General features: G+C 43.5%; 1 protein-coding gene and 1 long non-coding RNA gene across 3 annotated transcripts; one reads left to right on the top strand and one right to left on the bottom strand.

Annotated features, from left to right (window-relative positions):
- Positions 1-14,869: 14,869 nt before the first annotated feature.
- SPC25 (SPC25 component of NDC80 kinetochore complex) lies at positions 14,870-24,069 on the bottom strand. 2 transcript variants are annotated; one of them, XM_006135777.4, is made up of 7 exons: positions 23,749-24,069; positions 20,138-20,295; positions 19,992-20,057; positions 18,864-19,010; positions 18,237-18,341; positions 17,167-17,265; positions 14,870-15,133 (listed from the first exon to the last, which is right to left on the bottom strand). In XM_006135777.4, exons 2-7 carry the CDS (start codon positions 20,289-20,291, stop codon positions 15,009-15,011), a joined length of 696 nt encoding a protein of 231 aa, XP_006135839.1. In that variant the 5' UTR covers positions 20,292-20,295; positions 23,749-24,069; the 3' UTR covers positions 14,870-15,008. The 2 variants fall into 2 exon arrangements, with proteins under 2 accessions (XP_006135839.1, XP_075789669.1); XM_075933554.1 differs by lacking the exon at positions 23,749-24,069 and adding an exon at positions 23,489-23,636.
- Positions 24,070-24,184: 115 nt separating this feature from the next.
- Positions 24,185-26,538, top strand: LOC142830185 (uncharacterized). Its single transcript, XR_012905200.1, has 3 exons — positions 24,185-24,311; positions 24,741-24,858; positions 25,827-26,538. It is a non-coding gene; the product is annotated as an uncharacterized LOC142830185 (long non-coding RNA).
- The last annotated feature ends 545 nt before the right edge of the window (positions 26,539-27,083 follow it).

Genomic DNA, 27,083 nt, shown 5'->3' on the forward strand with positions numbered 1-27,083 from the left:
ATGCTTGGTGATAGCTCGTATCCTTCCAGAATGCTAAGTTCAGCAAAACTCAAACTTCTGAAAACCAGGGAATGCAGAGTTAAGGTAAATGCCCACTCAGCTTTAACTCTGCCTTCTTTGAATGGTACCCCGTGTGGCAAGGTCCGTTCTGCCCATCTTTCTGGCACCCCACCTATCAGTCTCCTTCCCCGAGCTTCTGTCCCTCTCCCACCATCCTAGGCATCGGTTGCACTGGCGCTCCCCTCCTTGCCGCTCGGGCCGCTACGGCTCGGCCCCTGGCTCGGCCGGGTTGGTCGCCTGCCGTCGGGCTGCTCCACCCGCCTCTCGGGGAGATGCCGTCGCCGTCGGTGTGGACGTCCTGGGCGTCCGTCGTCCCTAGCATTCTCGGTCCTCCGAGCTCCTCTCCTCCACCTGTGAGGGATGAGAGCACTGCCAGTCCCTGCTCTCCCTCCCTCGTTTGCTCCCAACTGTGCCTCTCTTGAACGTCCTGGCTGGCGTCCCGCCCCCGTACGCTCAGTGCACCGGCGGCGTCCTCCGGGGTCCTAGCGCCCTCCCGCTGGACTCCCAGCTCGCCCGCGCCTGTGCTGTCAGCCAGCTGTTCCCTGCTGGCGGCCAGTGCTGCCGCATCCCTGCAGCTGCCGGCGTCTGCCGGACAGCTGAGAGGAGTGCGGGGAGCGGTTTCCCTGTCACACCCCACAACAGCCATTTACACACATACTCTCATTCTGCCTTTTCTCTGTCATAGACAGGGCCTACCCGCACTTGCTCTATGCTCAGTCACTGAGCCTATCAAGAGAATCCCTCACTTGTAAAATTTACCAAACACTTCATATCCTTTTACAACCCCTTCACACTTGCAGACAAGATACCACCTAAACCTGTACTTTCCCCTACCCAACATTACATCCAAAGACTGCTCTCACATCCTACCTCACTAGTGGCATATCAGGAAGATCCCACAGACACTACCTACTCAATGCTGTATTGAAATGATGTAGACTGTAACCACAAGATATACTTCGCTTCCCTTTGCTAACACATATGGGGGAGAGTTGCTTCAGATCTCCTCACATCCCAATCAAAGTTCTATGATGCTCCTCAGACTAATCCGCAGTTCTCCTGATATGACGATCACCATCCCAAACTGCTCCAGCTTATTCCACCACCAGAGGGGGTATGTCTGCACTACAGCACTAATTAGTTAATTCGAACTAAGCTAATTCGAATTAGCGCATCTAGACTTAAAAAGTAGTTCGAATTAGCGTTTTGCTAATTCGAACTAGCATGTCCACACTGAGTGGACCCTGAACCGAGGTTAAGGATGGCCAGAAGCAGTGCCGGCAGGGTATCAGATTAGGACTTAGAGCGTGGAGCTGCTGTCTCAGGCTAGCCGAGGGCTGTGCTTAAAGGGACCCCACGCCACCCCGGACAAACAGTTCTCAGGGGTTCCCCACTTGCAAAGCAGTCCTGGCTTGGAGCCCTGAGTGCCCACACTCGGCACATCACAGCACTCGGCCATCAGCCCGGCTGCACTTGCTGCAGGCTGCCATCCGGAGGGGGGGGGGGTCAATCAAGGGGCTTCAGGTGAGCTTCCACCCTGAGGAGCCCTCAGAGCCAGCCCAGTCCTCCCCATCGGGGGCTCGTACCCCATTCCTCCCTCACCTCCTTCCACTTACCCCTCCCTAGCCCCCCTTCCTGATGTACAAAATAAAGGACACGTGTGTTCAAAAATAGAAACTCTCTTTATTTAACAAAACTCAAGGAGACTGGGAAAGGAGGTGGGAGAGGGGAAGAGAGGAGGTGGGAGAGGGGAGGGCAACTAAAATGATCAGGGGTTTGGAACAGGTCCCATATGAAGAGAGGCTAAAGAGACTGGGACTTTTCAGCTTAAAAAAGAGGAGATGGAGGGGGGATATGATAGAGGTCTATAAAAGCATGAGTGGTGTGGAGAGGGTGCATAAAGAAAAGTTCTTCATTAGTTCCCATAATATAAGGACTAAAGGACACCAAATTAAATGAATGGGTAGCAGGCTTCAAACTAACAACAGAAAGTTCTTCTTCACAAAACAAATAGTCAACCTGTGGAACTCCTTGCTGCAGGAGGCTGTGAAGGCTAGAACTAGAACAGAGTTTAAAGAGAAGTGAGATCAAGTCATGGAGGTTGGGTCCATGGAGTGCTATTAGCCAGGGGGTAGAAATGGTGTCCCTGGCCTCTGTTTGTGGAAGGCTGGAGATGGATGGCACAAGACAAATAGCTTGGTCATTGTCTTCGGTCCATCCCCTCCAGGGTACCTAGTGTTGGCCGCTGTTGACAGACAGGCTACTGGGCTAGATGGACCTTTGGTCTGACACAGTACAGCCATTCTAAGCTCAGGGTTGGGGGTCTCAGTGGACCACCTTGATTTTCATGCAAACCTGCTCCTGGGTGACCAGGTTGGCAGCTATCCTGCCCTAGACGGCCACTTTCCTGTGCCTAGTGCAGAGGTCGTGGATGAGGTCCACGATGTCTGCACTAGACCAGGCAGGCGCTCGCCTCTTGCAGACCTGGGCAGGCTCCCGGGAGCCGCCAGCCTGGTCCCGGGAAGAGGCGGAGGGCTGGGTGGCAGCGGGTGGCTGACTCATCCCGTGCCAGGTGCAGGGTCTGCTGGCTGGGTGCTGGCAGGCTTGCACCTGGCACGGGCACCATAGCCAGCCCGTGCCACTTTAAGGGCACCGGGGCCGGGAGGGGGGCAGATGAGTTTCCCTGGTGGTGCCCAGAGTGGCCACCAGGGAAAGCTGGGGAGGGCTAGCCTCCCACTAGTTCGAATTAAGTGGCTACACAGCCCTTAATTCGAACTAATTAATTCGAACTAGGCGTTAGTCCTCGTAGAATGAGGTTTACCTAGTTCGAATTAAGCGCTCCGCTAGTTCGAACTAGCGGTTTGCATGTGTAGCGCCTATCAAAGTTAATTCGAACTAATGTCTGTTAGTTCGAATTAACTTTGTAGTGTAGACATACCCTTACTGTGGTTGCACCTGACACAGGGACACAGCTGCAGTACCTATAGATTATTACCAAGGGCCAGCTCCATGGAGGCAGAGTTAAGGCTGGATAGACATTTACTGTAACTCTGCATTTCCTGGTTTTCAGAGGTTTGAGTTTTGCTGAACTCAGTGTTCTGGAAGGACAACCTTAAATCTGTGTTACCTTCTGTTTTAAATGGCAAAAAACTTTAAGAGGCAAGAGGGTTTTTAGTAAGTTCATAGAGAAGGGTGAATTGAAGGTCTGTGGCTGGATCGGTGGATGATGTAGAGGGTTAGCAAAGTAGAGGTTATGTAGTTTAGGCCTAGGTCTACACCTATAATTTAGGTCAATTTAGCTACTTAGCTGAGGTCTGTGAAAAGTTTTGCACACTGTGTGATGTAGTTAGGTTGACCTGACCCCCACTATAAGTACAGTAAGAGTTGACAGAAGAATTCTTCTGATGACTTAGTTACCACATTTCTGAGAAGTAAATTAACTACATTGACTGTTAATGTAGGTGGTGTCTATATTACAGTGCTACAGTGGTACAGCTGGATCACCATAGCTGTGCAATTGTAGTGTAGCCATACACTTATAATGGAACCTTAGCAAAAAGTACAATGTTTAATCTGCAGGACATAGCTGTAGGATGTCTGGCTAAAATGGAAGTAGCCAGCATCAAGTTCTTTCTCAACATTCAAATATTACACTCTATAAGCTCAAGAGGTTCTTAGACCCAGTGTCTTTTTCTGCAGAGTTTATAAATGCCACAAGAATGTCAACCACGGTGGCTGTCTCTGATCCTGTGACGTTTATATTCTCTTCAGAAGTCCCAGCCCTGGAGCATTACATGGGTCTTTTCCCCCAACAGAACAAGCTACAGAGTGCAGGCTAGTGCAAGTCTGAGGCTACAGACATGGTGGATGTGTCATGTTCTCATTCTTCAGCCTACAAATTGCTCTCCCACCACTCTCGTTCGCCAGTGCAGTTCCAAGCCCTGTATTGGCGTTAGACTCTGGTGATGTGATTTTCACTTTGTGCATTTCCAAAAGTGGCTAGTAAGCAAACACAAACAGGGTTCAAATAAGCACTGTGTGGATTTCTCCCCAAGGGAACCTGTATTTGTTGTTTGCATTGCTTTTTAGTTTTTTGTAAAGTTTGCTACCTTCTCCAAAATACTAAATATATAAGAGTATTTCTGATCACAACAGACAATACAGAAGTGTCAGTTACAACTTATTAGTCAGTGCAAGAGAATTTGTGGAGAGGGAAAGAATTGAAAGCATAATTCATGTGAGATGATATTATAGAAATGTCTGGCAAGCTCTGCAGCCAGTCAGCTTGGAATTTTAGTACTGTCTGTTGCCACTCTACACCTGACTTATTTTTGTATTGGTTGTGTTTGGCTGCAGGCCAAGAAGAAATTAATGCAATTTACCAAGAAACATGAAGCACTCTTCTGTTACATAGAAAATACCAAGCAATTTGCTGCAGAGAAAAAGAAGCAGAAGGTAACTCCTCCATTGAGCCAACAGTGTACATGAATCTGGAATGGATGTACTTTTTGACCAGGGGTAACTTCAGAAATTTTTGAACTGGCCCCAGGCTACTCCAGAAGGGGCAGGGCCACGACCCTGATTGGTCTGGGGTTGGGGAAGCAAGTGAAATCTTTGCCTGCACTCCCCCAGAGAGAACCACCAGCTGTTCTGAACAACTGGCAGTTCCCTCTAGGTACCCACACCCCTGGAGGTGGGAGGAGACTTTGTGCACTCCCCCTCTGCCCCCAGGTCAATCAGGGCCTGGGGGCAAGGAGAGCACATGAAGTCTGCCCCCGGCCTGCAAGGGAGCACCGTGCTTAGTCACCCGACAGCTGGCGGTTGACTCTTAAGTGCCAAGCCCCTTGCGGGGCAGGAGGAGACTTTGTGCCCTACCTTCCCTTCCCCCCTCCCTAGGTGAATCAGGGCTTGTGGACAAAGGGAGGGCACAAAATCTCCTCCCACTCTGCCACTTAGCTATGCCACTCAAATGAATAAAACATGCACCTGACAAAAGACTCAAGTCCATGCCCTCAACTAGGATGAAGATAATTTGCTTTAAACTAGGTCTAGTGACGAGCTTTGACAAACTGTCAGATTATTAGAACTTCCAATGGGAACAAAGATTATAGCTTTGTGCTGGTGGTGCATGGCAGCAACAAAGTGTAACTGGCTAGAAACAGAAATTAAACTGACTGGTCTGTTTCTGTTGTCCAAAGAGACAGTGTGATCTAGTGGATAGGTACTAGACTACTGGGTTCTGTTGTCAGCTCTGATGCTGATCTGTTGTTTGACCTTAGTCACATCAGTTTATTTCTCCGGGATTGTGTTTCCTCTCCAAGCTTTTATCTATTTTTAAGCAAAGCCCAATCCCCTACCGCAACTAGAGAGTTTGGGCCCTAAAACAAGAGACATGCCAGAGACTCTCTGAAGGACACTAGGGCTTTCACTATAACTATTGATTTGAAGTGAAAGGCTCTGAGATACCACTGCAGTGGGTGAGAGTCGAAAACCCTTTGACAGATGTTTGTGAAGTGCCTGGTACAATGGGGCCTCAGTCTTGGTTGGTCCCTCTAAGTTTTTCTATAATACAATGATCACTGCAAGAAACTAATAAAGAGTAAAGAATAACAAAGGTGAAAAGAGCTAGGTTTTAAAAATTCTTTCAGTTGTAGGATTGAAAGGTATTATTTGTCACATAGGTATTCTTCTTTAATCATGTGACTTTTAACTAGAGCTAACTTTTACATAGTACTAGACCTCAATGAGAACAGATGCCTAATGCAAGACCTGTACCAAGAAATGAACAAAAGGTTAAAGCCAATCAAATGCAATCAGAACAGCTGCATCTGAGAGCCTTTTAGGCTAATAATGGACTCCCCCTCTGAGAAGACCCCTTTCCAGGAAACAGTAGCTTGAGCTATTCAAGGCCCCCTCATATCCCATCAGATTCTTTTCTTTAGCCATGGAAATGGGCAGATAAAGAGATTCATTTAGGGATCATACCAAAAAAATAAGTTCAACCACCTAACTAAAGATTTCCCTAGAATTTATATTTGCAATTAAAGATAAAATTGCATTTCAGGTCCAGGTAAAACTAAAATGTGCCTTCCACTGGCTATCAGACTCTTGACTGCCAGCATATAAAATGTTAACAAACTGATCAGAGCAATAAAATCACTAAGGATACAAATAAGTTGTTCAAGCACCATTAGGAAATGTCAGAAAAGAGAGAAAAGCAGATAGAATATAGACCAAGATGATTTAAGTAATATGTAAGCGGGGGAATGGTCCCGCTATTGTGGGGAACTTTCCTGGCTTCTATACACCCCGGTGAAATGAACCAGCGAAAGGATCTGAGTCCCGGCTCCCACTTCCTTTACCCCACGGCTCCCTGATCCTGAGGGCTCCCCCTCCACTCTCCTGAGTAGCAGAGCCCTTGAAACCCCAACAAGGCTGGGCCCAGGTTTCCTGGGGCTTAATCCCTGACCTTGTAGTCACTAGGGGCAGGAGTTAGGGTGTCCCCACTCCGAGGTGCTCTCTTTACACTGCAGGCCTTCTTGGCCCAGTGATCACTTCATAAGGTTCAAAGCAAATACAATTTATTAAACATCAACTGATTAAAGAGAATAGAATAAGAAACAATGAGAATGGTTAAATGAGAACACACAGCCCTGCTCTGTAGCACAGGGACATCAACACAGCAGTCTGCAGAGTGTAAGGACAGTTCACAGTCTCTTCCTTAGAAGCCCTGGATGTGCTGCAAGGGGCTGCAGGCTGGACACGCTTGCACTGGCAGTGACCACACAGCCTCAGTCTCTAAGTGGCCAGACCCCTCTCCCAGTCCAGAGCCTTTCCCCACACTTTGCAGGTCCCAGTAGCTCACCACATCCAGCTGCAGGCTGTGCTGCTTGGCCAGTTCCAGCTCCTTGTGTTGCTTCTCTGTTCCTTTTGGCTTTCTGAGCACTGCCAGTCTGCTGCTCAACACAGGGTCTGCACTGCTTGGCCTGTCTGTGTCTGGTTCTGTCGCTGCAGGACTTCTTCTTGTACTCCTCTTTCAGCTCTCTGTCTTTGCAGGACCTCTTCTGCACACAGCTGGCTCTGCTCTTTCAGCTCCCTGTTTGCTCAGAGAGAGCCCTTCCCCTTCTGAAGCTGGTAAACCAAAAACTCCCACAGAGTTTTAGTAAGGGGTAACAGTCCCCTTACAAATAGGCAATATATATCTTCAACCTGCTATCCAAATGTTAATTAGCCCCTACATATAGTAGGAAAAAAGGTAGGTAAACATGACTTTTATTGTAACTTTGTTTACAGCTTAACCAAAAAGGTAATCAAAAGTTAAGTGTTCATGAACTCTACTATGGATTTCCCTTCTATATAAATGAATTAGCCATAAACTTATTCCAACCTCTTTCCAGAAGCAGACATAGATTATTTTAATGATTACTCTCAAATGGAATTAAAGCCTGTTAAACATTACCCTCTCCACTGAGAGATGTAGTATTTATTACATACGTGGAATTGTTCCAAATCATTCAGCATTTTTCATAAGAACAACCATCGAGGGTCAGCCAAATGGCCTCTGTAGGCCAGTATTCTGTTTTCTGGCCAATGCTAGTTGCTTTGGAGTGAATGAACAAAACAGAACAATTATCAAATGATCTATCCACTGTGATCCAGGCACAGCATTTGATTGTCAGAGATTTAGGGATTCCTTCTTCCCCCCTCACAGAGCATAGGGCTGCAATCCTGATCTCCCTGGTAAATAGCCATTGATGTACCTGTCCTCCATGAACTTATTTAATTATTTATTGAACCTGTCAGGGCTGTTCCCCACTCTGGCACTCCGAGTGCAGAAGCGGGGGGTGGAGTGCAAGAGACCTTAAAAATACCCTGTCTCCATAGGCTTTGCTTAGAAAAACTCCCCAGAGTTACAGATTCACAGGCCCTGGGAGATGGACACTTGATGGTGGCAGCCTAACTCCTTCTTTTAAAACCCAGGAAGAATCACTTAAGCTTCTTCCAGAGGAGTACCCCACACTTTTGCCACCGGAGAGCTTGGAAAAAAAAAGCCAAAAAAACCCTACAGAAAACAAACTCTCTGATAGCTGCCCTCTTAGGCTAGGCAGGCACATGCACAGATGTTACCTTCCAAGACACAAGAACCAAATCATCACCTTAAAAAAGATGATAATAACAAAGACAAAAAGATATTCTTAATAAAGCATACTTGGTTGCGAGGTGTTACAGAGCAACTGAGGAAAAACAAATTAAAGCACAGAGAATATAATATCTCTGGGTACAGCTTAGATATAGTGAATGGGGGAAGGAGAACACATGGGCTGTGTCTAGACTGGCAAGTTTTTCTGAAAAATCATCTGCTTTTGCGGAAAAACTTGCCAGTTGTCTACACTGGTCGCTTGAATTTCCGCAAGAACACTGACGATCTCATGTAAGATCGTCAGTGTTCTTGTGGAAATACTGTGCTGCTCCCGTTCGGGCAAAAGCCCTCTTGCGAAAATCATTTGCGCAAGAGGGCCAGTGTAGACAGCACAGTACTGTTTTGCGCAAAAAAGCCCCGATGGCGAAAATGGCGATTGAGGCTTTTTTGCGCAAAAGCGCGTCTAGATTGACATGGACGCTTTTCCGCAAAAAGTGCTTTTGCGGAAAAGCGTCTGTGCTAATCTAGATGCTCTTTTCCAAAAATGCTTTTAACGGAAAACTTTTCCATTAAAAGCATTTCTGGAAAATCATGCCAGTGTAGACAGAGCCATGTATTTTACACAGAGAAGCGTAATGAAACAACAAAACAAAGACAATAATCTCATTGCGATTAAATATACCTTTCCCCCCTATTTACTCATGATCCACGTCAAGGTCTGGTCCATTTCCATGCCCAGTATTCCTTGTAGGCATGGTAGTCCTGCCTGGATTAATTCATTTGTTTCCCTCACCTCCTGGCTTAAATTCACACAAAGAGAGCAGGCAGGCATATCACCTCAATTCAATTTTCAGCACTGTATCCCATTGGTTCTCCTGGCACCCGCCAACCCCCTCAGCTAGCTGCGTTTAACCCTTTAGTCAAGGACCAGCACTCCTATCCATCACAGAACCCAATACCACTTTTGGTCTTCACGGCCCAAGTAAGCTTGAAATTCTAGATCACAAATATGTCTACCCATTTGGCAAGCTGTGCATGCATCCTCTTCAGATGTGGCTGCACTCTGAATCAGCATTCCACTGACAGTCTGGTTCTACTTCCCCTGTTTCTCCTGGACTTTTTATGACAGTGGACAGTTCAGGTCAATGTGCTGAAAATTCAAGGCTTCTGGTTGGAACAGGAAATATTTCCACATATCAGTGTTGTGGAGCTTCATGCCACCTCCAATGCCTGCCTGACCTTCTTAGTTCACAATGGGAACTCAACAGTTTTTATACTCTCTGACAATACCATTGAGTTGTATTATGTGAACAGAAGGAAGGAGCACCCTTCAAAATGCTGGCAGTTTTCTATCAAGGAAAACATTACTCCAGGACTGATCACTTACCTGGGATTTAGGCTCACCTGGTGGGTCACCTCAGCAGAGAGTTGTCCCTGAATCATGAGTGGTCTCTGATGTCCAAGGAATCCAACAGTCCATTTTTTAACTTTTGGGCATCCCAACATTTCACATATTTGCCACCAGAGACAACATGAAATGCTGGCTGTTTGGCTCCCATGGGAGACTTCAGTCCAGGGCTCCATGAATGATACTTTTCACTTTAGCTGGGAATTGGCACTTCTTTTATATTTCCTCCTATTCCAATCATCCCGCAGGTTATTCTCAAGGTGAAATTGGACAAGGCCAAGCTCATTCTCGTTACACCAGCATGGCCAAGAGAATGCTGGTTCTCTGACCTCTTTGATCTGACCTCCCACATCCCTGCTTCTTCCTCTTGATCTCCTGCCTAACCATTATGGTAAATCTTTCCATCCAATACTCAGCTCCCTGCATCTTAGGGTGTATCTACACAGCCGGGCTTAACTCTAAATAAGCTACACAAATTGAACTACATCAATTGCGTAGCTTATTTCAAAATTGGGAGCATCTACACAGCACTTATTTCGAAATAGAGCACTCTTCCTCTGACTTCCCTTACTCCTCGTACAATGAGGGTCACAGGAGTTGGAGTAAGAAATCCTCCAGCTTGACAGTATTTATACATTATTTCGAAATAACTTCCTGCTGTGTAGACATGGACTAAGTTATTTCAAAATAATGTTGCTGTGTAGACGTACCCTCAGTGTGCAGACTGTGGGGTTAAGTGAAGAGGAACAATGTTTGGAGGCAGTTTAACAAGTGATAGGAAACTCTTCCACTACAGTGACCATTGGCCAAGTGGAAGTGGTTCTCAATATGGTCACTGCCCTACCAAGTTCAACCTAAGCCTGCTTTTTTCCAAGACACCTTGGAAAATGTTACACATTCAGTCTTCTGGTCTCACACTTTGAAAGTGCATCTGGTAGCAATTTTGACAGTTCATCCATTCAACCAGGGGAAGAACTAATAAAACTAAACCCTTTTATTCCTCTTCTTTCATGTCTTATACAGATTGAATGAAGGGTCCAGTGTTTTTTTACCAGATGATCTCCAGATGAATAATTTTATTTTATCGTGACGGCATATGAAGTCTACCAGAGCCCAAGTGACAATAATTGCATTTCTAAGTGACATTGCCACTTGTACCTCTGTACAGAATTTACAAACCACTATGCCATTACTACTGTAATCTGCTCAGGTGCACACTTTGGAGAAAGTAGCCCTGTAGTCCTTGTTTAAACATACTTCTCTTGAGGGAAATAACAGCAAGCCATTATTTAAAAATAATGTTGAGATTGAGAACATCCTACTCCAACTCCTGTAACCCTCATTTCACGAGGAGTAAGAGGAGTCAAAGGAAGAGTGTTCTTCCTCAACTTCCTGCTGTGCAGATAGCTTAATTTGGCTTTTAGTGCTATTTTGACTTCAGCTGCACAGTTGACATAGCTGAAGTTGCATATCTTAATTCGACTTTTGCTCTGCAGTGTAGACATGCCCTTTGATACTTGCATTTCCACAGCAAATGCTCTGCATGGGATACATCCAGCATGACTTAATTACATTAATTAATACTGGTCCTATAATTGACAGATGGCTGCTTTTGCTATTATATATACTCTGGATTCTGTAATTTTCACTCTAATTTATCTGCTGAAATGGGTTTTACCCACAAAAGCTCATGATCAAATATATATATTAGTCTCTAAATGTATGTCTACATTGCACGCTTATTTTGAAATAAGCTATTTTGGAAGAAATACTCCAAAATAGCTTATTTCAAAATAACACGTCTACACTACAAGGAAGCCTCAAAATTAGTCCAAGGAAGGCTTCCCTAATGTAGATGAACTATCTCAATTTAGAGCACCAGGAGCAAGATGAAAAGTTTCAATCACAACAAAAGTGCTGCAACTAAAGAAGGCAGCACAGGAAAAAAATGGTCTGTTGCTATTACACTGAATGTCTTAATTGACTGTATTAAATTATGTGGCCCATTATAGTGTCTCATATAAGGGAAATTGCAGGTGGTAAATGAGAATCCTCTATGAATACTTTGGGTACAACATTGAGAGCTTGTCATTTTTTATTCCAAAATATAGAATTGTAAACCAATAAAAAACACAGGACAATAAGAGATTGTCACTGCAATCGTAAATTTGGAGCCTCTATTTCATTTTTATAGTAGGTGCCAAAAAAAACTTTTTAAAAGTTCATGCCACTATAGCATAGTCCCCATCCACCCAATCTTGGGGTGGTCTGGGGATTAATGTGGTTACAACACAAAATTAACTACAGGACTGCTCTAAATTGCAGCCAGCTACCATGGCCCCTTCTGGGAAGCCAAGGATCACTTGAGCACACCAATATTCCAGCCATGCCCCCATTCCCTTGGGAGCATTCTACACACTGAGACTATGTCTACATTACGAGTTTTCTTGGGGAAAATATGCTAATGAGGAAACCATTTGCATGAGTTGCAATCTCATTTGCATATTTTCTGCTGATCCATTTTTGCGCTAGGGGTTTTTGCTCAAAAACAAACAGTGTGGACATTTTCTTTTTGTGCAAAAAACCTCTTTTTTCCCCAAGATTGATATACCTCCTTTTTTGGGGCATAAGGATCCTGCGGAAAAAGGGATTTTTGCGCAAAAAGAAAATGTCCACACTGCTTGTTTTGGCATAAAAACCCCTAGTGCAAAAATGGATTGGCAGAAAATATGCAAATGAGTCCTTCGTTGTTATATTTTTTGCTGAGAAAACTTGTAGCGTAGACTTAGCCTAAATACTGTGTAGACTTCCTGACCAAGCTTACCAAGCTGAGCTCAGGCTAATCCTACCAACAGTCCCAGTTCCAGGAACAACACATAGCTACATCTCAGACAATTTAGAGAAGGGCAACAAAAACAAATGACTAGACAGACTTAAAAGATCAAAAGTTAAAGCTTGGCTATGGGATTATTGAGATTGCCAGAGAAGTATCAGAAAAGTTTACATAAGGAGGAAGAAAATATTGAGTGGAGCGCAATGGCATATAAATGGTAGTAATAGGATGCAATTAAGGAATTGGGGAAATTTTAGGGTGAATATGATGGTCACCAGTGTGGACTAGATGACCCAAGAAGTGCCTCACAACTGTTTGTTACTTTTCAGGTCTGGAGTGGATCCATACACAGACACTCCCTCTACCCGATTTTCAGATGTAAGGAACCAGAAAGACACTGCTGTGCTCCTGGAGCAGGTACCTTCTTATTATAAATGTAGCATTTTAATGAGTGCAGCATTTCATTTTTAAAACCTAGCTATGTCTAAGTTTGACTCTGACACTCCTTAGGAGCCAAAATTAGTTAGCACTGAGTCCAAGATTTAGAGATTTGAATGAGTATCCAGAATTACGGCCAGTATTTTACAGATGAATGAAATAGAGCAGAAGAGGAGAGGAAAGACCCTTTTTAATGTCTGAGTGACTACAAATATAAAGCCAATTGAGAGTGTGATTTTGACTGAGAAAAAGTTATCTTGATATTTTCATTGATACCTCATGTCACTTCATTAATATTTACTGTATTCACATGCCTGCAGACAAGCCTGAAAACAAGCTTTTTGCAAGCAAAATTCTGCAAACTTACTATAGTACTAACAGAACTAGAGAAGCCTAAGCCCACACATCCTGGCATTACTGTATCTGCAACTGGAAAGAGATGGTAAAGCAGTTAATGGAATCCATGCCATGACCACTTTTCTGCTGCTTTGCACAGGCTGTATTTTAACCCTTTTACAGGGAATTACCTCTTCTCTGCTTGGTGTTGCAGCAGTAGAGATGTACTATCTGTTCCCATTGTCTATAAGACTATACCATGTTCCATTCTATACAATGCTCTGGGCTTTCCCTGGCCAATAGAGCAAGCAACAATGTTCTGATTTTATTTCAGCCAGCTAAAGTGTTTTATTAGTAATACTCAGGGATCGCCGAACCTTGGCAAACCCCGCTCGCCAGCCGCGCTGTCCAGCGATCTGCGCATGCGCAGATCACCCAAACCCGGCTCTTCCGGGTTGCAATCTACTCACCTGTGGCAAGTAGATTGTATTATTTGTCGAGCCCTGGATACTGAAGCACTAAGGCTTCAATGCCTCAATCTGATCGATGCATTGCATACAGACCCCCATATCTGGGGTGAACTCACTGAAGTCAAAGGGATTCTGTACAAACATAGACATCTACCACCACAGATAAGGAAAGCCAAATGTGGGGAGGAGGAGGAAGTCTCTTCCTTGGGCCTTCTCTATTAAAAACATTAGAAGCTTTTAGCTAAATGTTAGAACTCAGACTGTAGTACAGTGGCACAAGCCATAGAACACTATGGGGTTGCAAATAACTAAATCTATCCCTAAAAAGTTTCTTGTGCTTTATGAAAATCTCTTAAAAAAAACAAAACTAAAAAACTTGTGCTCAAAATGGGCAGAAAAGGCTATAGATAAGCCAGTACTCCCATTATTTCCTTAATTATTTTTTAAATATCACCAACGGGACTGTGCACATAGTTCTGTCTTCATTTCTCATAGCATTAAAAACAAAACAATTTGAGTGCATTGCAGAGGGGGAGGAGTGCCAGTGGGCCGGTGAATAAGTCAAGCTTTCTACCACGTAACTCCATATTTGAATCTTCGGTTAGCAGAAAGGCTCCTAGTACTCACTGCCAAAAACTATTCTGATTTGATAGCAGTTTACATTCATCTTGCACTGGTTTAAGTGACTAGAAAAGTGTAAGACAGTTACAGGTATTCTAAAATCTTGGGTGCAATGATGCACCAGCTACGCGTTCAGAACTGGTATTTCAGCTGAAGCACTGTGATAGATGGCATATTACAAATCTCATAATCAGAGGGGTTCCTTGCAGGGGCCACATTTCCATTAGGGCTGTGCCATTTGTAGGAGTTTGGGTGGTAGAAAGAGGGGACAAGAATGGGGCTGTGGAAGTCATTAGGGTCACCTTCTGTAGTAAACACAGATATGAATGTCAGAACATGATCTTGTTTCCCCATGTGCAGGATGCAGCCCTTAGCTTGCTTTGGCCTTATTTCCTTGAAGATGATGTGCTGGCTTTCTTTTGAGTTACAAGTTTTTTATTACAGTTGCACTTATAGCCAGTCCACAGTTGTGGAAAACACTGGACCAACAAAATATTTGCTTCAATTGTATTGTTAAATGAGTTACCAAAATTACATCTGGCTGATAAAAACGGACTAAAACATTTGACCATTTTTCTTTATTTAGAAAATAGAATATTAAAACATACATCAATATTTATTTCATTCCAATATTATGCTAGTACAAACAGGAAGGGCAGGGAATGTAAATTGGGACAAGACAGTCTTACATATAATTGCAGGTTACTTATAGGACAAAGCTGTAAAAGCTTTTCTGATGTTGGCAACAAATGCAGCAAAGTTGTTGGTTTCTCTCACTTTTACCTGGAGTTCTGTTATACAATCCAGATGAGGAGAGCTGCTTGTCACTAAGGAAACAATTAAAAATTATTTTGTATTTCCAAGACAAGTGATACTTCCTAGTCTCAAGTATTCCCCCAAAACAAGACAGTCAATTATTACATGGTGTGTGACTTGAATTTTTTCATTTAATGAGTTGGGTAACAGCTATATGCTGGCTGGGATATGCATTTTAGTTTGTTATATTAAGAGTCTCTTAGGGTACATCTAGACTTACATTCACTTTCGAAAGATATGCAGATTTGGTGGTAATTTGCATATCTTCCAATCACTTCTTCGAAAGAGTTTTTTTCAAAAAAGCAAGCAGTTTAGATGCAGTTCTCTTGGAAAAACCTCCTTTCTTCGAAAGAACCCTTTTCCTCAAAAATTGAGGCTTACAGGTTCTTTTAAAAAAACTGTGTCTAAACTGCTTGCTTTTTCTGAGGGGGGGGGACAAAAAAAAAAAAAAACCCCTTTCGAAAAAGCAATGGGAAGATGATATGCAAATTGCTTCCAAATTTGCATATCTTCTTTTGAAAGTGAAAGTAAGTCTAGAGGTACCCTTACCTGTTTCACTGCTTGCAGTGTTTTAGTAATGTAACCGTTTACTGTAGATTTGCATGTGCTCCAATTGTCTATTTTACGCCTAAAAATTCATGGGATGAATTTCAGCAAAGGAGAAAACACGGCTTTGTCTGAGGGCACAACAATTTGTCATGCACAGACCTTCCCCTTGTGTCACTGCAGTTGCAACTACTCAAGTTATTGCCACAACAGTGCCCACCCTGACTCAAAAGCTGCAGCACATTCTGACCACTGGTCACTACTGAGCAACATCAATTTTCAGGTAAGTTGCGTGGAGGAAAAGTGAACGATTAAGTGGACTTTAAAATAGAGCATAGTATTAATTTCAGAGGAATAATTCAGGAATAATAGTGTATATATTATGAAAATTAAGTTCAAGAAAATCTTGCAGTATAAGAGCAGTAAGTTGAAAAACAGCTCTTAAAAAGCTGCATTTCCAGCCTGCATTTGGGTTATAATGGAAGGAAATCATCATTAGCGCTGTCTGAATTTGAGTGGCACATGGAAACATTTGAAGGGGCACGAGTGAGTACCCTGTTGTTAATACATGTCTCCCATTTGATGCACAAATTTTGATTTGTTAGCACAAGGAAATAAAAGTTTTGTTGGTTAATGGACCCCTAAAGTACACACTGGGAGCTGCCTCTGAGTGGCATCCCACAAAAAACTGAAGTGGAAAAACTGATACCATCAGTCACACTCCTTTCTTATCTTTTGCCTCTCCTTGCTTTATATTTAACTCACTGCTCTTCTCAGCTTCCCACTCCCCTTCCCCCTTGCCATTTCTTTGCTTAATATCTCAAGAGTCAGTACTTTATTCATGTAAAGGTGGGAGAGGAAAACAGTTGTGTATTTATCTTATTAAAAGTATGTTAAAGTTAAAAAGTCAAGACTTCAAGAGAGTTAAGAAATGCCAGAATTAAGGTTGCTTGTGCTACCTTTGAGCTCTCCTGAGCACTTGCATGGCAATGTAGCCTATAATTATGTGAACACATCCTACTTTTTCTTCTGAAATCTTTGATGTTCAAAGTGATATTTTGCCAATGGGTAACCAAGGACAAATTCATTGATGCCAGTGGGCTTGTATAGAAGTTAAAAAGCCAAGTTCTGGTCTCTATTTTCTTATAAAACAATTTTAACTCTTGGGCCACGTCTACACTGCAGGCTTTTTGTGCAAGAACTGTTTTGCGCAAGAGTTCTTGTTCAAAAGGTCTTGCACAAGAGTGTGTCCACACAGCCATGTGCTTTTGCGCAAGAGCGTCTATGGCAGTGTGGATGCTCTCTTACGCTAGAAAGCTCTGATGGCCATTTTAGCAAAAGAGGTTTCTTCCACAAAAAAAACCCTGTTTCCCATCCACATTGCACCAGGAGGGGGGCTAAGGGTGGGGAGACGCCAGTGACATGACAACATCACTCCGTAGTCCCACAGGGAAAAAAAAAATATAGATACACACACTCATTTAATGTCTATACATACCTTCATAGTCTCCCTGTTCATTTATACAGAGAGTAAACATGTATGGCTTGTCAGGATCTTGGTGGTCAATACATCGAAATATAAACTGTAACTGTTCATCTAAAGCAAAAGTAGAAAGAGAATTCAATAAAACCACTAACTTGCACGCTCAGTAGCAGCCACATAATTAAGCTGAAGTTAAATTTCAGCTAGTAAAAATATTTTACAGCTGATGATAATAAAACCAAACATCTCTTTTCGTAAGAAGGCAAACCCAAATTTTGGGCTTCAACTACTTAAGTATTCTTTTAAAACTACTTGACAGTAGAGTGTAGGTACAATGAGTGTCCAAAATGAAATTAATGTTGGCTATTTTTTATTACATTGCTACATGTATTACAGACCAAAATCTTTGTGCCAAACTTTAATCTGTTTATAATGACTAAAATCTTTCAGTTTAACTGCAACTTTTATAGCTATACTTGTCTTATTTCACCCCTATCCAGTCAGAAGCATTTCTAAAGGTACAAGCTATTTCAGAATACCAGAAGTATCCCAAAATAGCTATTCTGCATCTATTGAAGCAACCAGTTATTTTAAAATAGATTCAAAATAGATTTTGAAATAACCAGCGGCTTCTTCTGATGTCCCAGTAACACTCGTTCCACGAGGAATAGCATGCTATTTCAAAATTTGGCACTATGTAGACAGCGCCAAATTACAAAATAAGCTATTTCAAAATGCACTCAAAATAAGGTACACGGTTTGCGTAGCACAAATCGCGTAGCTTATTTTGAGCTAAGGGAGCTGTGTAGACGCACCCTAAGGCGGTAACAGATGTTTTCATTGCTTTGTAGCAATACAGACCAGCCCAAAGAGAGGCTCTGCAAAAAAATCAATCTGTACCACATTGTTCAGATTAAACTAATGCTCAAAGTCACACTCATAACCATGTATTTTTAAATTGTGTTTAAACATACTAACAAAATCTACTCTATTTGTCTAGTCTGTGAGGTTGATGGTGATTTTGCCAACTTATGAACAGAATGATTAAGGTAAAGAGCTGAACACATTGGTACTTAGAAACCTACCATGAATTCTGCGTATTTCTAGCCCAAGTCGCTCTTCAAACAGTTCTTTAGACTTACTCAATCTTTCCAGCTTCTCTTTGGTGGCCTTGTTTTTAGCAGACATAACTAAAGTGTCAAAGCAAGAATAAACCATTTTAAAACAAATTTTAGATCATTCGAAAATCCTGCAGAGTAAGCCTTTTAAAAGCAAGTGCCTTTCCTTTGTTAAAGTTCCCAGATCATGACAACTACTCCATTTCTGGTCATTTAAATCTTTGTAGCATTAATTATTAACACTGTAGCATGGTATTACTTGGTTAGTACTATGAATGCTATTTTAAGAATCAAAATAACTGCTTTAAATTATAATTACCACTCAAATCATTGCTCAGCTAGTTGCCAATTATTCCTCATTCTAATGAGATTTTCATAAGTGTTGCAATTTGTTGTATATAAATTATTGCTGATCAAACACCATATTAAACCAGTACTGTCTATAGTATACAAGCACGAATCAACACGCTAACTCCAAAATTTGCACAGTTACAGTGCTGAAGAGACCTACTGCAAAACCACCAATATACCCTTTAGAAAACTTTGTGTAAAAAAACTGGAGTGTTTTCATGTTCGCTCAATTTTACAACTTACTTTCCCTTTTTTTGGTCAACTCTTCCTTGAGCTCTCGGATGCTATCAATTAAGGCTCTTTTTTGTTCTTCTTCATCCTTTATTTTAGAATTCATTTCAGTTAAGCAATCTTGCTTTTCTTCAGTGAGTTGGTTCTGTCGGATGATCTCTGTGAAGTAGAGAAATAACTTGAATATCTACAGTTAGCTTTAGTTAATTAAGTCCCAGATTCTACAACCACACACTTTTGGAGATGCACCTAGCTTTATGTATAAATGCTTCCCCCTAAATCTAAGATTAGTCAAGTGAGTAAAGTCAGGCAAAGAACTACCCCCCCCCCCAAAAAAAAACCAAACCTCTGCATAAGCTATTTCACCCAAACAGAGAAGTCTATATTCTTGTGTATGAGGTAGCTCTTCCACTGCAAACATCAAGTACAAACAAAAATGATTCTGAAAGGTTTGAGTGAAAAAACAGTCAGAAGAATTTCTAAATGAAGGCCATCTACTGCCTATCAGTGCAACTTGGCTTGTTTGCAGTAACAGAACTGCACAGCTTTTGAGTTTGTCACTTTAGGAGCATGCAGTTACCCTATCATTCATTCTGGGTCAAAAGAACACTAACTCTGCTAGTTACATTAAGATTTTTTTATCCCCAACTTTGAACAGCAACTTGCAAAGTTGAAATGAGTGAGTTAATCCTAGTTTTACAAGATAACTTTGCCCATAATCAGGATGTAGGAGGAAGTTAGCCCAGAAAACAAAAAAGCTATTAGCCTTGTAAAATGTACTCTACTGCATGAAGTAAGCTTTGACATAAGTAATATTTTGGTTTTTTTTTTAATTATAGTAAACTGATTTTGTACCACGACTGCTGTTTTCTTGAAATTGGCAAAGCTCTCCTTTATTTAGTAACAGCTTACTCTATATACTATTCAAAAAACCTTTTCATTAGACATTAATAGGTCTACATTTTGAGACAACTTATTCTGTTAATGAAGGCATTTTGACCAGAAATTCTGGTGTAACACTAACTGCATTTAGGCTTTGCAGTTCACTTTTAACTGAACTAATTTAAGCTGAAGTGTTTTGTTCTGACAAAACACCCATTAGTTCATTTTAGAAGTTATAAATACAAGCCGATAACATACCATTTCTGTACTCCTGAATTTTGTCAACCATTAGATCCCCTTCTTTTAACTTCTTGGACCACTTCTCTGTAATAGAGATTTATTTTAGTCAACCGATGATAGGGAGTTAAAATTAAATTAGCAATGTAAACTCATGAATGTTGTACCTGAAAGTGCTTTTATGGACTCCTTGCAGGATTCTCTTAGTCCCAAAACCTGGTTGATTTGTTCACTACCACAAATGCTTTTGAATTTTGTCCAAAATTCCTTGATCTCTTTTTCAAAAAGAATCAGTTCATCTTCTGTTTTCATCTGGGACATAGTGCTGTAGGAAACATAAAAGCACAACACAATTTCCAGTTACATAAAACAGTCTAAGCTGTTATGGATTAGTAAAGAAATTTATTCTCCCTAACACTGATTGCTGTTGAAATTTTAAGCGCAGTTCCTCTTGTATGTTTTTGAAAACAATATCAAGTACTTTTAGACAATAGGTATGTTACAGCATTCAACAGAACTTACCACTGCTTGTATTTGCCATATTACAAGTGATGTGTTATCTAGATCAGTTTACTTTACTGAGCACATAATTATGAATATAAATAGCTCTAAAAGTAAACCAAGGATGCAACATCATGTTTACTCCTTGCTTGATGCTTTATCATACACCTAAGGCTACGTCTACACTGGCCCCTTTTCCGGAAGGGGCATGTAAATTTCACTAGTCGTCGTAGGGAAATCCGCGGGGGATTTAAATATCCCCCGCGGCATTTAAATAAAAATGTCCGCCGCTTTTTTCCGGCTTTTAAAAAAGCCGGAAAAGAGCGTCTAGACTGGCCCCGATCCTCCGGAAAAAGTGCCCTTTTCCGGAGGCTCTTATTCCTACTTCAAAGTAGGAATAAGAGCCTCCGGAAAAGGGCGCTTTTTCCGGAGGATCGGGGCCAGTCTAGACGCTCTTTTCCGGCTTTTTTAAAAGCCGGAAAAAAGCGGCGGACATTTTTATTTAAATGCCGCGGGGGATATTTAAATCCCCCGCGGATTTCCCTACGACGACTAGTGAAATTTACATGCCCCTTCCGGAAAAGGGGCCAGTGTAGACGTAGCCCTATAGAACAGAAGGTACACTGGGGTGTGACATATTACTGTGAAGTAAAGTAGGCTTTTTTCTAACCAAAACTCCAAATACTGTATTTCACTCAAGTGAATCGGGGAAACTTTATGTGCAGGCTCATTTTGAACTGAAGTAAATGTATTTTATACCAGGAAAAGGGAGATGTATGTGGAAAAAAGCAAATGATTTTCCCTTTCAAGAACAAGAACCAGATTATTAAATACTATCTGGAAAGAAAACTTAACTATGGTCTAAAAGTAGAGATTGTTTTGAAAAGGTTGATACATACTGAACTGGTAAAGTCATGAGAGCAGGGAGAATTCCTACAAGACTTTATCAGGCTAGCATACTGTAATGCTAAAAATCAATATTTGAGACTATTTTTCACATAGATTCAAGTTGATGTTACCTTATAGCCACCTTCTCTCCCAGCCCCATCAAGGAGGAAGTACTTATTTTGAACAGAGTAATTTTCCCTTAAAGTGATAGCTGTTACAAATGTAAATAAAACACAGTAGTGTATCAAAAATTACAATATTATGCATTATTGTAAATATTAATGCATTCATTATACTAACGATCTTGAACATATAGCAAAACAGATTTTGTTTAGCCTGAAATAACAATGAGCAATATAAATAATAAATAAAAAAGCAAGTATATTCAGATAGATTAGTTCTAGTCTGACAATTACCACAGAGCAATGTTTCTCAAAGAGGCCCGCAGACCCACTCTGAGACAGCTGCTGAGTGGCCACTCCAGTTTGTCTATTTACTGGTGTGCAAATGGCACACCAGAGCCAATGGGAGCTGTGAGGCTCTGTAGCTGCAGAGCCAGTAAATAGACAAACTGGAGTGGCCACTCAGCAGCTTTCTTAGAGTGGGCCTGCAGAATGTTAAAGAGGATTGATGGCTGCTGCTTCAGCAGGCATTTCTTGCATGTACTTTTTCCACTTCTGCTTACTTTCCTAATAGATACCTGAAAAGTTAATGCAGGCCTGGGAAAATATGGCCTATGGACCGGATCCTGCCCACGGAAACTGCAGGGAGCCCCAGGCCGGCTCCCCACTTGCCTCGCCCCACCCTCACACCGCTCAAACGGGAATGACCAGTCAGCAGCTCTCTGAGTGGGTCCATGGGCATCTTTGAGAAACACTGTTCTGTAGTAATTGTTAAATAATAATTGCTCTGACAATGTACTTGCTTTTTTATTTCTTATTTATTTTGCTCATTGTTATTTCAGGCTAAACACTGCAGGGAGCCCCAAGCAGGCTCCCCGCTTGCCTTGCCCCACACTCACACTGCTCAGAAATGTGGCTGCAGGGCAGTTTTTCATTAAAAATTGTGAGTCTGGAGGAGAAGGAGAAAGGTTTAGGAGCTGTGCCCATCCCCAGCACAATCAGAGCGGGGATCTGATCCAAAGTCACTGCTCGCTGCGCAGCATTTCTCATCTGCTGCGTGTTGAATCGGGCAGCGTTAGGCCTGTGCGAACTGACCGTTCATTGTCCAAAGCTACGCAGAGAGCCCCGCTAAAGGATGCGTAGCAGAGCACCTTGCCAGGCTTCCAAGTGTCAGCCACGACCTGCTTTTAGGCTGAAAAAGTAAAGGGAGCATGATGGGGTTTCGCATTAGCCTGCAAAGTCAGCATCCAGCAGGACTGGCTCTGGCTTGTGCATTGCCAACGATACAGATTCTGCAATCTATTTAGGTCACTCTCTGTATCCTTTGGTATATATGGTTGTGACTATTTTCTTCCACTATTTGATCTGAGGAAGTGGGTCTGGCCCACGAAAGCTCATCATCTAATAAACCATCTTGTTAGTCTTTAAAGTGCTACATAGTCCTGTATTTTGTTTCTGATACAACCCTAGGCCAGCTTGTTGTGTTGTCTTTTCAGTGCAATACAGGCAGGAATAAGATGTTAATTCAACAAAGACTTCTGCACTAGGACAACACACAGTGCACAGCATTAAGTATGTAACTCTACAGGATCGAGGCCTTAGGAGATAGCGATGTAAAATGGTGTTTGATCAGTTAAACGTTGCATTTAACTGGTTAACCAATTCAAGTGAGGCGGGGGGGGATCCAGCTCAACGAGGCTGAAGTGGCCCTGCTGCCACAGACGGGGGCTGCTTCAGTTGGGCTGCAGCAGTCCTGCCTGCAACATGGGCCAGGCCCACAACTACCAGGGACTGGGCACTTCGGATCAGATCCCCGAAAGCGCTGAATCCGTCTGGGCCTTCGAGGCCGGTTGTAGCCGGGCACCAGCCACAGAGCCCGGGGGCGGGGGGGTTCTAGCCGATTTTGCTTTCCCTGCCGCTGAGTTGGGCGATGCTGCGGAGCGCCGAAGGCCCCTACCCGCGATCCCGCACCCCGTCGAGGGGGGGGGGAGGTCCACCAACACTCACTCAGCAAAAGCGGCGCCTTCTCCTCCGCGCACCAGCTGCCCCGCGAAACCTCCAACCCTTCGTTTGAACGGTAACCGTCCTCCCGCCACCCCCCCCCCCGGCCGCTCTCTGATTGGCTGGGGCAACATCGCGCGCCACGATTGGTCCGTTGCTGTCGCAGCCGGCCCAGAAGCTCCGTCGCTATTGGCGGAGCGGAATGGTGCATGATGGGAGTTGTGGTCCGTTGTTAAACGGCGATCGGGGTGGGGTTGTGGACTCACCTCCTCGCGCCTCTGCCCTTCACGACGTCCTGCTCGCGCAGCTCTCTGGGGCTTGCTCCTCTTCACCCAGCCCCGCCCCCTTGCTCGGGGGGCGAGGGCTTGTCAGACGTTGGTTTGGGGGCGATGCTGGCTGGGTCGGGCCGCCCGAGGGAGGGTGCATGGCCAGCCCGTGCCGCTAGCAGCGCTGTGTGGGACCCAGCAGCGCCCCGGGCAAGTGGGGCTGGTTGCCTGCGGCGGGCTGGGCGCTACACAGCGCTTGGTGCCTTGCTCAGGCTGCGGGAGGCCAGCGCCTGTGACCTGCTCGTGGCGCGCCGGCGGCGCCTGCAAAGCAACAGCTAGCGCCGGGCGAGGCTTCCCAGCCCCTGCTCTGCGCACACGCAGGGCGGGAGGACGCAGCCTCGGGGCTCACTGGTACCTGAACAGCAGCAAACCTCTCGCAGCCGGGTGATCACGGGTCGCTTGAGTGACGTGGCCATCCCAAAAGAACAGATAAAGCCAAAGCTGTTTACTAGTCTCCGCAGCTGACTCATGCAGTTATGCACCGCCCCCACTTTCTGCTCTAGGTAGCCTTTTAATCCTAGATGGGGCACTCTGTAATTGGTTCTCCTTCAGTGCCTTTGAATGAAGATTGTTCTTTTCATGTGACTGCCGCTGAGTTTAGGAGAAAAATGCATTTTCTCCATGTTGTCTGCCACAGACTAAGCAGAGACAAAACATTAATTGCAATACTAGTTCTCTGCCATAGCATTGTTCTTTGGTGGGTTGCTTAGTCACTAGTTCAAAAATTTGGTAATTGCAGCAGGTTATACTGTTCATTTTCTTTCTCCAGCATTGTCCAGCAAGTTGACAACATAATGCCTCCAGTTTTTCAGGAGCTGCCTTCAGCGAATAGACTACTTGGGGAGAGGGGGAGTGTATGGGTGGGGGCAGGGACTTTTTGACATACCAGTTCTAAATTATTTTTGTAAACATATAATGGCTGATATTTTCAGCAGTTACAAATCCATACTTGTCCCAGAGGAGGAGCTGGATCTACATGCAAAACTTGGAAAAGGAAAAAAAAAAAGCCACCTCCTTTAAAACAGGGTTTAGAACAAGCTGCTTACTCAGGTTAATCTTTCAGCCATTAATTAAACAGTCTGTCTGAACTACACAATAATAGCAAATGGTTATGTATTTATTTCAACACAGCAGCTAATATGGAATGAATCCTATTGTCCTGTAACAGATATGAAGAAGGTTCTCTTTCTAACCACTGTGCTTCGTGTTCTACATCTATATGCTGTACTTTGGTCAGGAGATTAACACATTTTATTCTTATCTTAGTCTTATTTGTATTGTCACAGCCTCTGGGAGCCCACAACATGGCCAAGACTCCATTATACCCAGAACAAGAGACAATACCTGCCCTAAAGGGTGTGCACTCCAAAGGCTTGCCTCCTCTTCTGTGTGCATCAATGCTGTAGTGATTGATCCACCGGTGGTCCAGTTTAGCAAGTCTTTCCTATATTGAACACTGAAGGTGCTCCCATTGACTCCAGTACTCTATTGGAATGAGAAGAGTTAGTTAAATCGGCAGGAGAGTTTCTCCTGTCAAAGTAGCACAGTGTAGACACCACTGGTAGTAAACCTATGGTACATTTAATATTCACATAGATGGAGTCATGTAACATAGGTTGATGTTAGTCCATACTGTAGACTTGTAACACGAGAGACAATAGATACAGACTAGGGAAGTTAACGTATACCCATGTTCATGGTTAACTGATAAGCCTGGATTCATCAGTTAACCCTCATGGTTACATCCCCACTCTTCCCTGCTGCCTCTGTAGATAGAGGGACAGCAGCACAAGCCAGGAGCCAGTACAAGCAGGAAGCTGGCTTAAAAGACAACTCTCTGTACTCACTGGCTCCTGCCTTCCTTTCTCCCCCTCCCCTTGTAAACATGTAACTGCTGAAAATATCAGCCATTATATGTTTACAAAAATAAACATGTTTTAACATCCCAAATACATCATGAGAAGGCATGGTTTGAACATGCCAGCAACCTGTTGTCATGTTTTGTTTTTTTCCCCTAGGCATCATGGCACAGAGGAGTTGTAAGGAGGAATTTGAAGGATAATGCCCATGTGCATAGGTAGCTTCTCACAAGCATGAGTGGCAGGAAAGCAACAAAGTTGTCAAGAAGTGTAACTGTGCAATGGAGACTACTTTGTGGGCCAAGAAGAGGTCAAAGCTGCCCTCCCTCAGGTTCATGAGCCCTTCTGTTTTTTCTTGGTAATATTGTTATAATATCTATTTAAGTAAACTATTCAATGTTATTTTTAGGGCTAGCTTCTCCTAAGAAGCTAATGAATACTGTAATAATATTATTCATTCAGAAGGATGCCAAAGTGCTTACTCTGTAGATTGTTTCTATGGTTCATAAAATAAGTTGAACATATATTTAATAGCTATATGCGTGTGTGTGTGTGTGTGTGTGTGAACCAGATTTTTTTACACAGTTCATATTGCTCTTGCTCAACCTTTTCTGGCCAATCCAAGAGCTGTACTAATATATACCAGAGGAAACTTTAGCTAGAAGGATGGGTGGATCCAATATGGCATGTTTGGGAGAGTAAAGAAAGGAAAATAGGGAGGGCTTCTTGGAGGAAGGGATGAGGATGAGACTTAGGGTTTCTCCAAGCCCTAGAACTCCCCTGTGTGAGTGAAGTGTTAGCACCGGCTCCCCACAGTGGGGGGAAGAAATAGGAAGCTAGCTTAAAGATCCTGTGTGGCTGGCTTTTTCGGGGGGGGAGGGATAGAAAATGGCTCTGCACAGTGCTGTTCTCCCTCCTTCCGGATGAGGGAATGGCAGTGGAGGGAAGCTAGTGCAGAGAAGCTCTGTCCCTGTGCTCACCTGCAGTCTCCACCCCTGTTGCTCTCATTGTCTGGCCAATGGGAGCAGCAGGGGACAGTGCCTGCAAGAACAGGGGGCACACCTGTCCCCCTAGCTTGCCAAATGGGAGTTGTACCAGGTAAGCACCCCAATCACCAGCCCACTCCTGCATTCCCTCTCCCTCCCAGACCCTGCATGCCTGCTCCTGCACCCGAGTTTCTGCACAGAACCCGCACCCCCACACCCAGCCTGCTCCCTGGTAGACTCCTTCTGCACACTGAACCCCTCACTTTTGTTCCCAGCCTGGGGGCAACCCACACAATTTGCTAGCCCCAGTCCCCATGAAGAGTTAATCCTGTTTGGGGGGGAGCCTCGGTGCCCCTGCAGCACGAGGGGAACCCTAGCATCCTGAGTTATGTGACTGTCTTTTTTTTTTCTCTTTTTTTTTCTGTTTCTC

The sequence above is a fragment of the Pelodiscus sinensis genome, chromosome 7 (assembly GCF_049634645.1).
Source record: "Pelodiscus sinensis isolate JC-2024 chromosome 7, ASM4963464v1, whole genome shotgun sequence".
NCBI classification, from domain to species: Eukaryota; Metazoa; Chordata; order Testudines; family Trionychidae; genus Pelodiscus; species Pelodiscus sinensis.